Source organism: Pleurodeles waltl, chromosome 10 (assembly GCF_031143425.1).
Source record: "Pleurodeles waltl isolate 20211129_DDA chromosome 10, aPleWal1.hap1.20221129, whole genome shotgun sequence".
Lineage (NCBI taxonomy): Eukaryota > Metazoa > Chordata > Amphibia > Caudata > Salamandridae > Pleurodeles > Pleurodeles waltl.
Window position 1 is genome coordinate 585,243,131 of NC_090449.1, and position 12,375 is coordinate 585,255,505.

The 12,375-nt window shown below is 42.5% G+C and overlaps 1 protein-coding gene across 1 annotated transcript in view; it reads right to left on the minus strand.

Annotated features, from left to right (window-relative positions):
• Positions 1 to 8,251, minus strand: part of AQP1 (aquaporin 1 (Colton blood group)) — a 40,100-nt gene extending 31,849 nt beyond the window's left edge. The window contains exon 1 of the mRNA XM_069211039.1: positions 7,596 to 8,251. Coding sequence (XP_069067140.1) covers positions 7,596 to 7,985 — 390 coding nt within the window. The 5' untranslated portion in view covers positions 7,986 to 8,251. The remainder of the gene's footprint in view (positions 1 to 7,595) is intronic.
• Between the last annotated feature and the right edge of the window lie 4,124 nt (positions 8,252 to 12,375).

The following is a 12,375-nucleotide window of genomic DNA, read 5'->3' on the forward strand; positions in this document are numbered from 1 at the left end:
TGGTGAGTGTCTGTCAAGGTGACCTTTGCTCAGCCTCGCAGACACTCATTCATTTCAAAATCTAAAGTGTTGGAGGCCATCCACATATAATGACAGGATGCCTGTATTGTTTTTCAAACAGAGAGTCTGACACGTTTGAGATAGACTGCACCAATCATTGCTAGTGTTTTGTTGTCTAGAATCATGTTTACATAGAACAGAGAGTTTGTAAGAAGCTTTCGACTGACATAAAGGGACGCACATGTCAGACCATTACTAGCATCAGAAAAATATCAGCATCTATTCTGAGAGAAAAGTCTGAAATGAACATTTTCATGATGTGGTAAAATTACCATTCACTCATTTGTGTGCCACTTCTTAAAACTAGCCTGCTGAAGGGGTGTGAGTGAAAAGACCTGGATGGATGAATGGATGGATGGATGGACAGACAGACGTACAGACAGACACATGGATGGATGTTTAGTGATGGAAAATCACTGGAAAAATGACAGGGAGTAACAGAGAGAGATATTTCGGGGAAGGGCTGGGTTTGTGACTTACTATGTCTGAAGTTTCTTTGCATGCCATAACAAAAGTCTTTGATTTTCACCAATCCTACTCTAGACTACCCCAAGGACACTTGTAGCTACTTCTTCTGGTGGCTGTTGAACCCTAGGTGCAAAAGTAGACAGGAGAATCTTTTTAAAATCCTATGTTAACATTTGCACCTAGATTCGACTTTCTAAAAAGATGATCAGCCCTGCTTAAGTATCTCTGAGACATATTCCTGTGCCTGTTTTTGAGGCCATATTAGGAAGAGGTTCAGTTGAGTAGTTTTCGGATCCCACTAAATTGTGAATTGCAATTGATCTAATAAGAGTAATCGGGATCACACACCTTTATTTACTCTGTTGCACCTCTTTGTCTTAAAATGTAAATAAACCTATGTTTCTGTGCTCTCGAAAAGTAAGTGACAATTCTACCAATCAAATTAACTTGTTTTTTGAAGAAAATAAAGTATTTTTAAAACGCTAAGTGTTTCACCAAATGTAGGACGTCAATGATGGACCTATACTCGGACACTATGTGTCACTTCTGCTGTTCGTTAGACTAGCGGGTCCATTCTGTGTTACGTGGAGTGGCAGCTCAGGCCAAGACACCTCATCGCATGATGCAAAGTTTTACCCTCTGCTTTCCCGCATCTGGTAAAACCATACATTTTTCAACAATGATTTTTCTCCTGCTAATAGAGAGAAACAATCTGCATGCAGTAATTGACATTGATAATACCGGGTCATTTATGTTTCTATCTATTCTGGATCTAGAGATTGAAAATGGCCGATAATTGGAGGGGAGATACCAGCAAGAATCAGTTACCCTGGCTCTGCTATTACACCTCAGGTTACAACCAACTTAGAATAGTCTCTTCGGAAAGATGTCATAGGAGCTTGATCCCTTAACATTCTTAGCAAGTTCACAAAAAACGCTATTTACACTGAGATGCGAGCACTGCAAAGGTATACAGCCACGGTAATATTAGAGAAATTACCGAGAAGCACAAAAGGCATATGCACCAGTATTTACTGGGTACCAAGTTGTGTGCCTCCAGGCCAGTTTGGCATGAAATGCAGAAGGGATGTAGGTGTTTGAGCTGCCCTTCTGTCATGCCATTTGTATTGGTACAACATTAGGACATGTGCAATATAAATGATGTGTTCTCTATTTTGTATGGAGTGTGGATCATTACAGTGAGTAAAGCCCATGTACCTCTTCCGTATTTCTGATGGTTGTGAATGGGCAATAGTCCATCTTGGATCTTATTAGGTTAGGCACACTGAAAGAGGTGACCATTTAGGGCTTCATTGGGAGCTGGCCATATGTCTGTCCGGCAGCCGCATCCCTGTAGGTTCAAATACAGCAGCATTTGCAACTTCAGGGACATGGGAGGGAAAATAGTCATCATTAAAGGATTTGTTGGAATCATTTGTGGGAATCAGTGTTGCAGGACAGATTGGCACTTGTTTACCAAAAACTTAACCCAGAAATATCAGATGTGTCCAGCAGCCAAAGTATCCGGGTGCAATACTCTGGGCCAGATTTAAGAAAATTGGTGCTACGTTACATGCGCACCCCTACAGCCACCACATATGCACCAAATTTAAAATACGGCACACCATGGTACAGGGTAGGGGGCTATAGCATCAGAATTTCTGACGCTATTGATGTACTGTTCAGAGTAAGTGGCAACATTTTGGAGCTAACTCTGAATAGTACATAGGGGTCCGTTGAAAACAATGGCATGCCCCCTAACAGCACCTGCTCTGAGCAGGCGTTAAAAAAACATGCTGAAAAAACAATGGAGCAAAGAAATCTTTTAGATTTGTTGTGCCTTTTTTTCAGCCTCTGTAACAGGGGAACGCACCCTTGCATACATTATGCCTGACACAGGCATAATGAGGGTAGGGGGTTACAAAGTGGTGCAATGCTTGCATTGTGCCACTTTGTAAATAAGGCACTGCTATTAGAGTCATTTTTTATGCTAATGGGGCACAAGGAGGCACTAGGGGCTTTTAAATATGCCCCTCTGTATCTTAGGGCTCATGGAATCAGTAACTGATGATACAGAACCCATGGAGATTGAGAGGCTACTTGGAACAAGGATTTTAAGGGATGTGTTCCCTATTTTGTATGGGGTGTGGGTCATTACAGTGAGTAAAGCCCATGTACCTGTGCTGTATTGCTGATGGCTGTGAATGGGCAATAGTCCATCTTGGATCTTGTTAGGTTAGGCACACTGAAAGGGGTGAACATTTAGGGCTTCATTGCGAGCTGGCCATATGTCTGTCCGGCAGCAGCATCCCTGTAGGTTCAGATACAGCAGCATTGGTAACTTCAGTGACATGGGAGGGGAGATAGTCATTATTAAAGGATTTGTTGGAATCATATGTGGGAATCAATGTTGCAGGACAGATTGGCACTTGTTTGCCAAAGACTTCACCCAGAAATATCAGCTGTGTCCAGTAGCCGAAGTATCCAGGTGAAATACTCTTGGCCAGATTTAAGAAAAGTGGCACTACACTACATGTAGCACCACTTTTCTTGCGGCCCCTTGCAGTCACCATGTGCGCACCATATTTAAATACGGCACACCATGGCACAGGGTAGGGGACAATAGCTTCAGAATTTCTGACACTATCAATGTACTGTTCAGAGTTAGTGCCAACATTTCAGAGCTAATGCTGAACAGTACATATCAGCCCATTAAAACAATAGCATGCCCCCTTTTAGCACCTGCCCTGAGCAGGTGTTAAAAATGCCGAAAAAATGACGCAAAGAAATCTTTTTCAGCCCCTGTAACAGGGGAACGCCCCCACTTGCATACATTATGCGTGGTGCAGACATAATGTGGTGCAAGGGGTTACAAAGTGGCGCAATTCATGCATTGTGCCACTTTGTAAATATGATGCTGTGATTAGAGTCATTTTTTTTATGATAATGTGGTGCAAGGAGGCTCTAGGGGCTTTTAAATATGCCCCTCTGTATCTTAGGGCTCAAGGGACCAGTAGCTGATGAAACTGAACCCATGGAGATTGAGAGGCTACTTAGAACGAGGATTTTAATGAGACCCTCCAGAGACCAAAAACTGAGGTTACTATTGCATACTGCCCACATTCCTGTTGGAGTGCTAGCCACCTTTGAAAGGAAGTGCAGGATGCACAGTGAATCAGGAAACTAAGGCCCATATTTATACTTTTTGACGCAAACCAGCGCCAGCACTGGTTTGCGTCAAAAATGTTACCGCCGGCTAACGCCATTCCTATGCGCCATGCAGGCGCCTTATTTAAGGAATGACGTTAGCCGGTGCTGCAGACTGGTCTGAGTAAAAAAAAAAAGACTCAAACCAGGCAGAGCTGGCGTAGGGGAAAATGGGGGTTGTGTGTCAAAAAATGGTGCAAGTCAGGTTTGAGGAACAAATCATGCCTCAAACCGTACTTGCGCCATTTTTTGATGCACAACCCCCATTGAGTTGACTCCTGTGTTAGCAAAGACAGGAGTCATGCCCCCTTGCCCAATGGCCATGCCCAGGGGACTTCTGTCCCCTGGGCATGGTCATTGGGCACAGTGGCATGTAGGGAGGCCCAAATTAGGCCCCCCATGCCACTTGATTTTTTTTTTTTAAATACTTACCTCAACTTGCCTTTATTTACCTGGGATGGGTCCCCCCCATCCATGGGTGTCCTCCAGGGGCGGATGAGGGTGGGAGGGGGTGTCCCTAGAGGCAGGGAAGGGCACCTCTGGACTCCTTCCATGGTCAGAGACCATGGAAGTGAGCCCACAGGTCCCTTATCGCCTGCCCTGACCCAGCTGTTAAAAAACGGCACACATCAGGCTGTGCACCGTTTTTTAAGGCTTGCCCCCTCCTGTGCGTCAAAATGACGCTGGGGTATAAATAAGGCGCACAGGCCTTAAAGTCATTTTTTGGGCTGGAACGCCTACCTTGCATGTCATTAACGCAAGGCAGGTTCCCGCATCCAAAAAATTACGCACACGGAGGAATTTTGAATTCAGCAGGCTTGGGCATCAAAGTTTAAATATGGTGCACAGTTTGCGCCGATTGTGCGTCAAACATTTTGACGCACATTCAGCACAAACAGAGTATAAATATGTCCCCTCGTTTATTTTTCTGGTGGTGGTGTAGTAATTAGAGCGCGCAGGACGAGTTATATTAGGTTTTCAGTATGCTATCTCAGAGGCAATGCTGATCGTTACATTGTGATATCAGATTTAGCAGAAAATTCGCATTTAAGTTCAAATTCACCGTGGATACCACATGTAAAGTGCTCTCATACCCATTGGGTTTTGTTTGCAACATTTACAACTGCTAAGTAATTAAAGCAATCCACTTGACACAAAAAGGCATCTGTTTCTTACAAAAAGGCAGAACTTGTATTGCTGGAAACACTGCATCAACTAAGGCAGTGCAAGATGCCCAGTGTAATGCTTGTAATGGGATTGAGGGAACAGCGTTACCTTACGAGGCAGAAAGCGCGACAATTGTAAGATAATATGAGTTTACATGTTCTACTGCTAGGGTCACTGCCTGGATAGACTGATGATTTTATCAGCTGGGTAGAATGATGATTTTAACAACACATTCACTGTATGGATTGATTGAAGCCTTTTGAAACAACGCCCGAGACCCGAGTCTGAAATGGCAGCAAAAAAACATACTTCCAAATATAGAATCTTACAAGTCACCCTAAATTTCTGTAATCGTTTTACCTTACAAATGTGCTAGACCCTGAGTCTCGTGGTGCATCTATAATATGAACGCTCATCACAAGTCGGAAGGGCAGATCCATGCCAGATTTTCAGGATAACCAAAAATGATAACATAACAGGTTTATCTGTATAGTGCACTTGCCCAGAGAACGGCTTTTAGGGCTGTTGACACATCAACTATAATTTCTTTTAAATGGCACTCATTGTATCATCATCAGGAAGATGAGAGCCTGAGTGGACCCACTGGGATTTGAACCTGTGACCATGAAATATAATAGAAAACTCTATAACAGATGCAGTAATCCATGGAGCCAAACGTGGATTCAATAGCATAACGCCTGTGTCATGGCTAATAGTGGAAGGAAGGAAAACGGACCACTGGCTCCTGTAGTTATAAAATACAAGAACAATCAAGGATCCGTGAGCCTTCACTCAGTTCTCCGGAAACCCTGGTGCCACTGCACCTGCTGCACCAATGCAAGCTACTCCCTGCTTGGCTTAGTGAAGCGAGTCACTACACCTGGCTCACTGACGCAATGAATCTCAACGGAACTATCCTAGACAGGACATAGTTATCTTGCAAACGTGGCACGCATGAAGCCTCCTGGACCTACTATGGACACCCCTGTTATATACATCGTTACCGAACTCCCGTGAGCCTTACATTTACTTGCTTATGTGTACAGGGCTCCTTCTAATGTAAAGGAGAACGAGGGATGGAAGCTAGGAGTGGCAGATAAATGGCAGCATCGCAGAGCAACACAGTTTTCACGCATGAGGATTTGGTAAAAATGCTAAGTTGGTGGCAGAACAACCCAGTCGGGGCAACGGCGGAGATGTAAGGGTGTGAGAGCAGAGCCGTGCCCCTTAGCGCCGCCCGCAGTGGAAAGTGCTCTGAGTGAAAACATTCGGAGAAGTAGGTGCGTTCTGATTGCCTGCTATGGCATCCAATCAGGAAGTAGGTTTCAGCTCTGAAAACAAAGAGCTCCATCTTTCTAAACTGATGTGAAGAAGACACACTATTATGATACTTCAAATTCAATTTGGGGTCATACAGAACCAATGGAGCGAAAGAAGGCGGGCTGTGTGTGTGTGGGTGCGTGCGCCCTCTTGTATGTGTAGTACGTTTCTTTCTGCCTTCGAGTGCATTGCTATATAGTTGCTATTTTATTTCTACAGTGAAAGCGTACTTGTAGTGTGTGGGAGAAGGTGTCGTTAACAGGTTTCAAGTGGCGAGTCATCCATGATGCAATACAACAGCAAAAGTAGAAGGAGCAATATGAAAATAAAATATTGCCCTTTAACAGCAATTAATATTGACGAGAACACGACAGGAAGAAATGTCAATTCTTATACCCCTTTCAGTGTGGCAAGCGCAATTGTGTACAGGACTTGACAATGAAGTTTGCATTTGAGTCTCCTTCAGTATTTTGTATATTAGAAATCTTTTTTGCAACCAATCAATAAGTTGTTTTTCATGATACATGATTCAGGTGTGTTATCAAGTTTCCTCAAATAACGTTCTGTATTGTTGTACACTACAAATTGGTTGCGTCTACTGTCTAACTTGTGCTGTCCGGCTGAACTCTTAATTCTGTACAAAAAGCTTATGAACCCACTGACATATTTTACTGAACCCACTGACATTTGTTACCTGCTTTAACAGATACAGCCCACATACACGTGTGTTTTTTTCAAGCATTATACAGATTTTCAAAATAAAATGTATTCTTTTGGAACATCTGCTAAAAGAAGGACTGCGGTTATTATAACATGATGAATACTCACTGAAAATGAATACTATGTTCCTAGTGCAGTCAGTAGACAGTTTCAACTCAGTTGCACATTATGATACAATATATTAGGTTACATGTTCTTACCTTACTTTACGTTATGTTGGGTATGGTGTGGTTTGGTACAGTGTGTTATGGTAGGTCGGATGAGGTTAGGGGTCGAGCAGGTTATAGTAAATTGGTTTACGTTAGGTTAGATTAAGATTGGATAAATTAGGTTAGGTTGACATAGATTAGGTCAGGTTATTTTAGGACAGGTTAGTATATTAAATTGGAATCTTAGCGTGTCTAAGTTTTGTAATGCATTTATTAAAGCACATTTTTTACCACCATTGTGGTTCTTGGGCATGATGCTTGTAAATAGTGATATAAGGTCATGCAGTGTTATTAGTTTTGCAGTTAAATTCAAGGCAATAAACTCTTAAAAAGGAGATTGTTAAAGTATTTTAAATGATTTAGGGGTTTTGATTTCTAAGAAAGTACAATAATTTCAGTGGAGAGATTTACTGAATGGAGAAGTAAAAAGAGGATCGATCTTACCTGGTTCAGCCCAAGAGAGTTGTTTTGAAGCGAAATGGTGACGCCAGAAAGGATGGCTGTCGCAACAACTGCCCCCAGGCATTGGGCAATAATGTACATGACCGCCTTGAGGATGCTGATCTGACAGCTCAGCAGGCAGCCCACAGTCACTGCAGGGTTGAGGTGGGCACCGCTCACGTGGCCCACGCTCTGTGCCATGGTGGCAATGGCCAGCCCAAAAGCCAGCGAGACCTTGACATTGTCTTGGGAGGCTGTCGACGTCTTGTTGTGCACAACAGGGAACTGGAAGCCCAGTGCACAGCCAATGCTGATGAAAACGAATATGCTCATGGCTATGAACTCAGCCACCACCGCCCTCCAAAAGGCTTTTTTCTTCAATTCACTGGCCATTTTTCCTCTCTCCTTTTCTCTGCCGAGTGTGAGGAAAAGTCTGAGGAGAACCGGAGAATTGTGGCATTATTTATAGGGCATTGGGTGGTCTGTAGGAGGAAGGGGGTGTGTTGTACAAAAGGAGGAAAGAACGTTTCCATAGATGCTGACTGTTAGATTGATGGGAGGCACCACAAGCATGCCAAATTTTGTTTCTCTCTTGCACTTACTTAACAGCTTCAGTCTTAGCTCCTGTGTAATCCAGTCTTTTTCGGTCTTGTGGAAAAAAAGAGCTTGCTTGGGACTGCTTTTAAAATGCTTCAAGTGAAACGCATGCCTTTGTTGGAGCTGTTCGATATATGCAAGTGCCTGCTGAGTGCCTTCGCTCTTTCTTGTGCACCGAGCAAAGTTTGCAGCGAACGAATTTACAGTCCATTTTCAAGTCAATTATTTCTCTGAAAAATGTGAATGTCCCTTGCCCTCTAAGATGCGTGGGAGATTGGGGGGGGAGGGAAGAAATCCACACCACTACCACAGGATGCCACATAAGGATGAACACAGGGGTTGCACTTGACTTCAAACATATGAAAAGTGATTTACAAATAACAGAATGGAAATTGATTTCATATATTGCTTCGTTTGCATGTAGTACAGACAGTCACACATTTGTGATATCAGTAAACACCATTATCAATACATTCTCTCCTCCACAAAGAGAAGGAGAAAAACATTGACTTAAATTGTATCTTTCGAGAACGCAAGTGCATTCATGGGGAGAAATGTGCGGTTTAAGTTGCTAAAAGGTCCTTGAACTGGGAAGTGCACGAAATGCTGACTTCAAAAACTATTGGGATACTTTCCAGGAGAAAAACAATATTTGCATGACCATGGCATATCAAAATAGTGGAAGTAACAGCAAAGCAATGGCTCAGTTCGTTCAGGCAAATTGAGAATGAAGTCAATTTTCACACTATTTGGAAGTTTAAAATAATCACAATTCTTTTTTTATCAGTCCACCGTTTTTGGCAGGGTTGAGAAGAATCTAGCACAGCAGCCTATCGTCATACAACGAGTTTGGCTATAAGGAGAGTGGGATGAAAATGTAGGAAATAGTAAACCTGAGAATTTTCCAGGCTTGCTAGGCTATAGCGTCCCGTTTCAAGAAAGAAAATGTAATGGGCCTGATTTAGCACGAGATACAAAGTGGGTGACGAAACACCTTGCCCTGATTATAAACTGGTCGGCATATTCCGACTAGTGGATAAACCCCTGTTGAAACATGCGTCAGAATTATGAGTTGCTAGGTATTTTATGCATCCGATGCTTATCAGATGTGTTAAATACCTCAACCTTAGTCAGGAGTGGCTCCTCGGCAATAGAGAAGGAGCGTTGCCCCACTGGCTTAAAGCCAACTGCTGAAAATAAAGATATTTGTTATTGCATGTGCATGGAGGGGTGGGGCTGGGCCATGGGAGGGGGGAGGAGGAGTAGAGTGAGTGCATTTGAAAGTGGGCATGTCATTTTGGTTGGCCTTCTTAGGCTGACCAAACTGATGTACATTTAGGTTTCTCCTACCCCGCTGTGTTGCACAGCTGGGTTGGAAAAACAACACAGACTCCAGTGCACTGTCTTAGTGGCAGACCAAGGCACTCTGACCAATCCTGATGCTGTTCTCATGCTAGGTATAGCATGAGAGCAGTGTCGGGATTACATGGAGAACCTTTGCTAGTGTCTCAAGCACTGCTGAGATACCAACACTATCGGGAGAAGAACGAGACAGCCTGTGGCTGCGGACAGGTACTTTTTTTTTATTATTCCCCCCAGCCCACCCGCCCTTGAGATCTGTGGTGGCCGCCACTGACCTTAGTTAAATTTCAGCAGGTCAAGCCTTCCAAACTTTAATGGGGAAAAGCATACAGTATTTACTGTATCATGTGGCTTATAGTGCATTAAACACCAAAATCTGCATGTTATTTCTAGCCAACTCATAATAGGTACTATTTATCAAACTCAATAAATAACCTACCCCACGCTATTGTTATTTATCAGGTGCAATAAATAGTATCTGTGCTCATAATAAGGGCCCATGGTTCAGTGACAACTTCATTGACTGTTAAAACAGGGACAAGAAAGGTGGATCATTGTTTATGCCTTGTATTGTGTATTTTGTTTTCAGGTTGGCCAACAGCCAACAGGCGGTGGTCCTAAGTGGCTGGTTGTCTGGGTGACTAGCTTACCTTTGGCAGTAAGCCTGAGGGCAAACACAGAACGCATTATCACAATTGGAATTCACATTACAATCACTCAATGTGAAAAGCTGAGCAAAAACATTGTGGTCATTTGTTGTTTACCCTTAGATCTAGGTCCATTTGAGGCCATATATATGCAACTATTGTTTGTTGAAGAACAAGAAGTATGCAGGTGTGGTGTGGGGAAAGTATTGCCATAGTTACAGTCACACGTTTTGGTGAAACCAAACCAGGGCATAGCACATCCTGGCTAACCTTTTTTTCTGCAAAGAAAGGCAAGGAGAAGGAAATGGAGCTATGCAGAACCCTCCAAAAAGTGTCGTAAAAAATGAAGCGTGGCACTGGCAACAGCAACACAAAATGTATAGAGACGGGGGTAAGTGGTGTTTACCCAGGAAGGAGGTGATCATTTTTAAATACTTTTCTAGGGCACTCTTGCATTTCTCTTAAATGTAGGACTGCAGAAACTGTACTAGCATCAGAACAATGTAAATAAAGAGAAGTTTAGAGTTGGACTGTTGTTGGGCTGATGACATAGGATAGAGGTAATTGATCCGAGACAGGCCAGTGCCTAGACCAGGGGTACATAATGTGAATCCACAATGACCAGGTTCAAGCCTGGTTTTCAGGTTACACACAGTGAGTTTGCTGGGAATCATCTAATTAGAGGTTAGCCATTTTAAATATATGCTTGATTCCTAAAGATGTTTTATACCATTTGTAAGATTTTATTATGTATGGTTGTATACGTTTTAAACTGAAATAAACGTTTGAGAATATTTACTTTTTCAGTGGTTGCCCTGGAAATCTGGGCTGAAGCTGACACTTGTGGGTTAGCGTTCTCTTCAACTGAGATTTGTAGGATATTTTTCAAATGGATACACAACCTTAATGAGTTCGGTATTCGAAGAAACAAATGACAATATAATTAAATACATCACATAGAAGATGATGAGAGGATTCCTTGTAAGTAGTCTAACTGCCAGATTTTGCTTGGGGTAGTATTCCAACCCATTGTTTTTCACTCATTGTGCCACTCTAAACAAAGGCCCACCATATGCAAATCAGCATTGACCCTGCACTTCTCAGGAACAGTCCACCCCAAGCTTCCTCCAGATAAAAACACAGGCAATCCCAGACCAGTTTCAGCCTTGTTAAACTTCATCAATAAGGAATAACTTGGATTGTATAATAGAGAGAGCAAGGGATCCATATACGGAGATGCCCTTGCCACTTATGGCATTACATCAGTCACAAAAGAGCTAATGAGAGGGATGCTTACAAATACTCTAAACAGTGGCAATCACTCGGAGAGCTTTCCGACCCATTATTTTCATTCACAGTGCACTTCTAGGCAAAGGCTGCCTTATGCAAATCAGTACTGACCCTGCTTTTTATGGGAATAGTTTATCCAGAACTTCCAGGTGAGGCCACCTCCAAAAGGGAACACAAGCAACCCCAGACCAGCTTTAGCCTTGTTGACCCTTATCAATGAGCTATAGCTTGGATCCTATGGCACCATGACCATGGGACTTGCAGCAGTATTAGGTTTGATATATAATGGTACTTGCACCATTTTGACAAACATATTTTATTCAATACATACTCCATACTTATAGAAGAGGGCTTCTGGTCAGCTGTTTTCCTCTATTTGCTTGAGGGATTGTTAATCACATCTTGGATCATCCCACAAAAGCGTTTTACCGTCACATATTACTACCAGCGTAGAATTATAATTTAGCTTTTTGTGGAATCATGAGGAAATATTTTTTTTATATGAAAATCAGACTCTGTCATCACATTTAATTCTTTATCTCATTCACAGATTGTATATACAAAGCATTTATTTTATTTTGCACTGCAACAAAAAAAAATGATTTGATTTTGTAATCGGCGGACTACGAGACATGAGTCTCTGCACAACCCAAAGATACAAAAGGCCAGTACTGCTTTTACCCTCAGCACCATGAGGTTGCTTTTGGCAACCAAGATAGGACCATGAAAGCTGTAGTTTTCCTACACAGCTGTCAAATATTCTCAATTAAGAATATAATTGTTTGAAAACTGAAGTTGCACTATAGAGCCAAATTATGTCCTCCCAGAAGATTACAAAGGAGGTGGAAATATGCAGTTGCACTAATCTACAGACAGATGTCCTCATA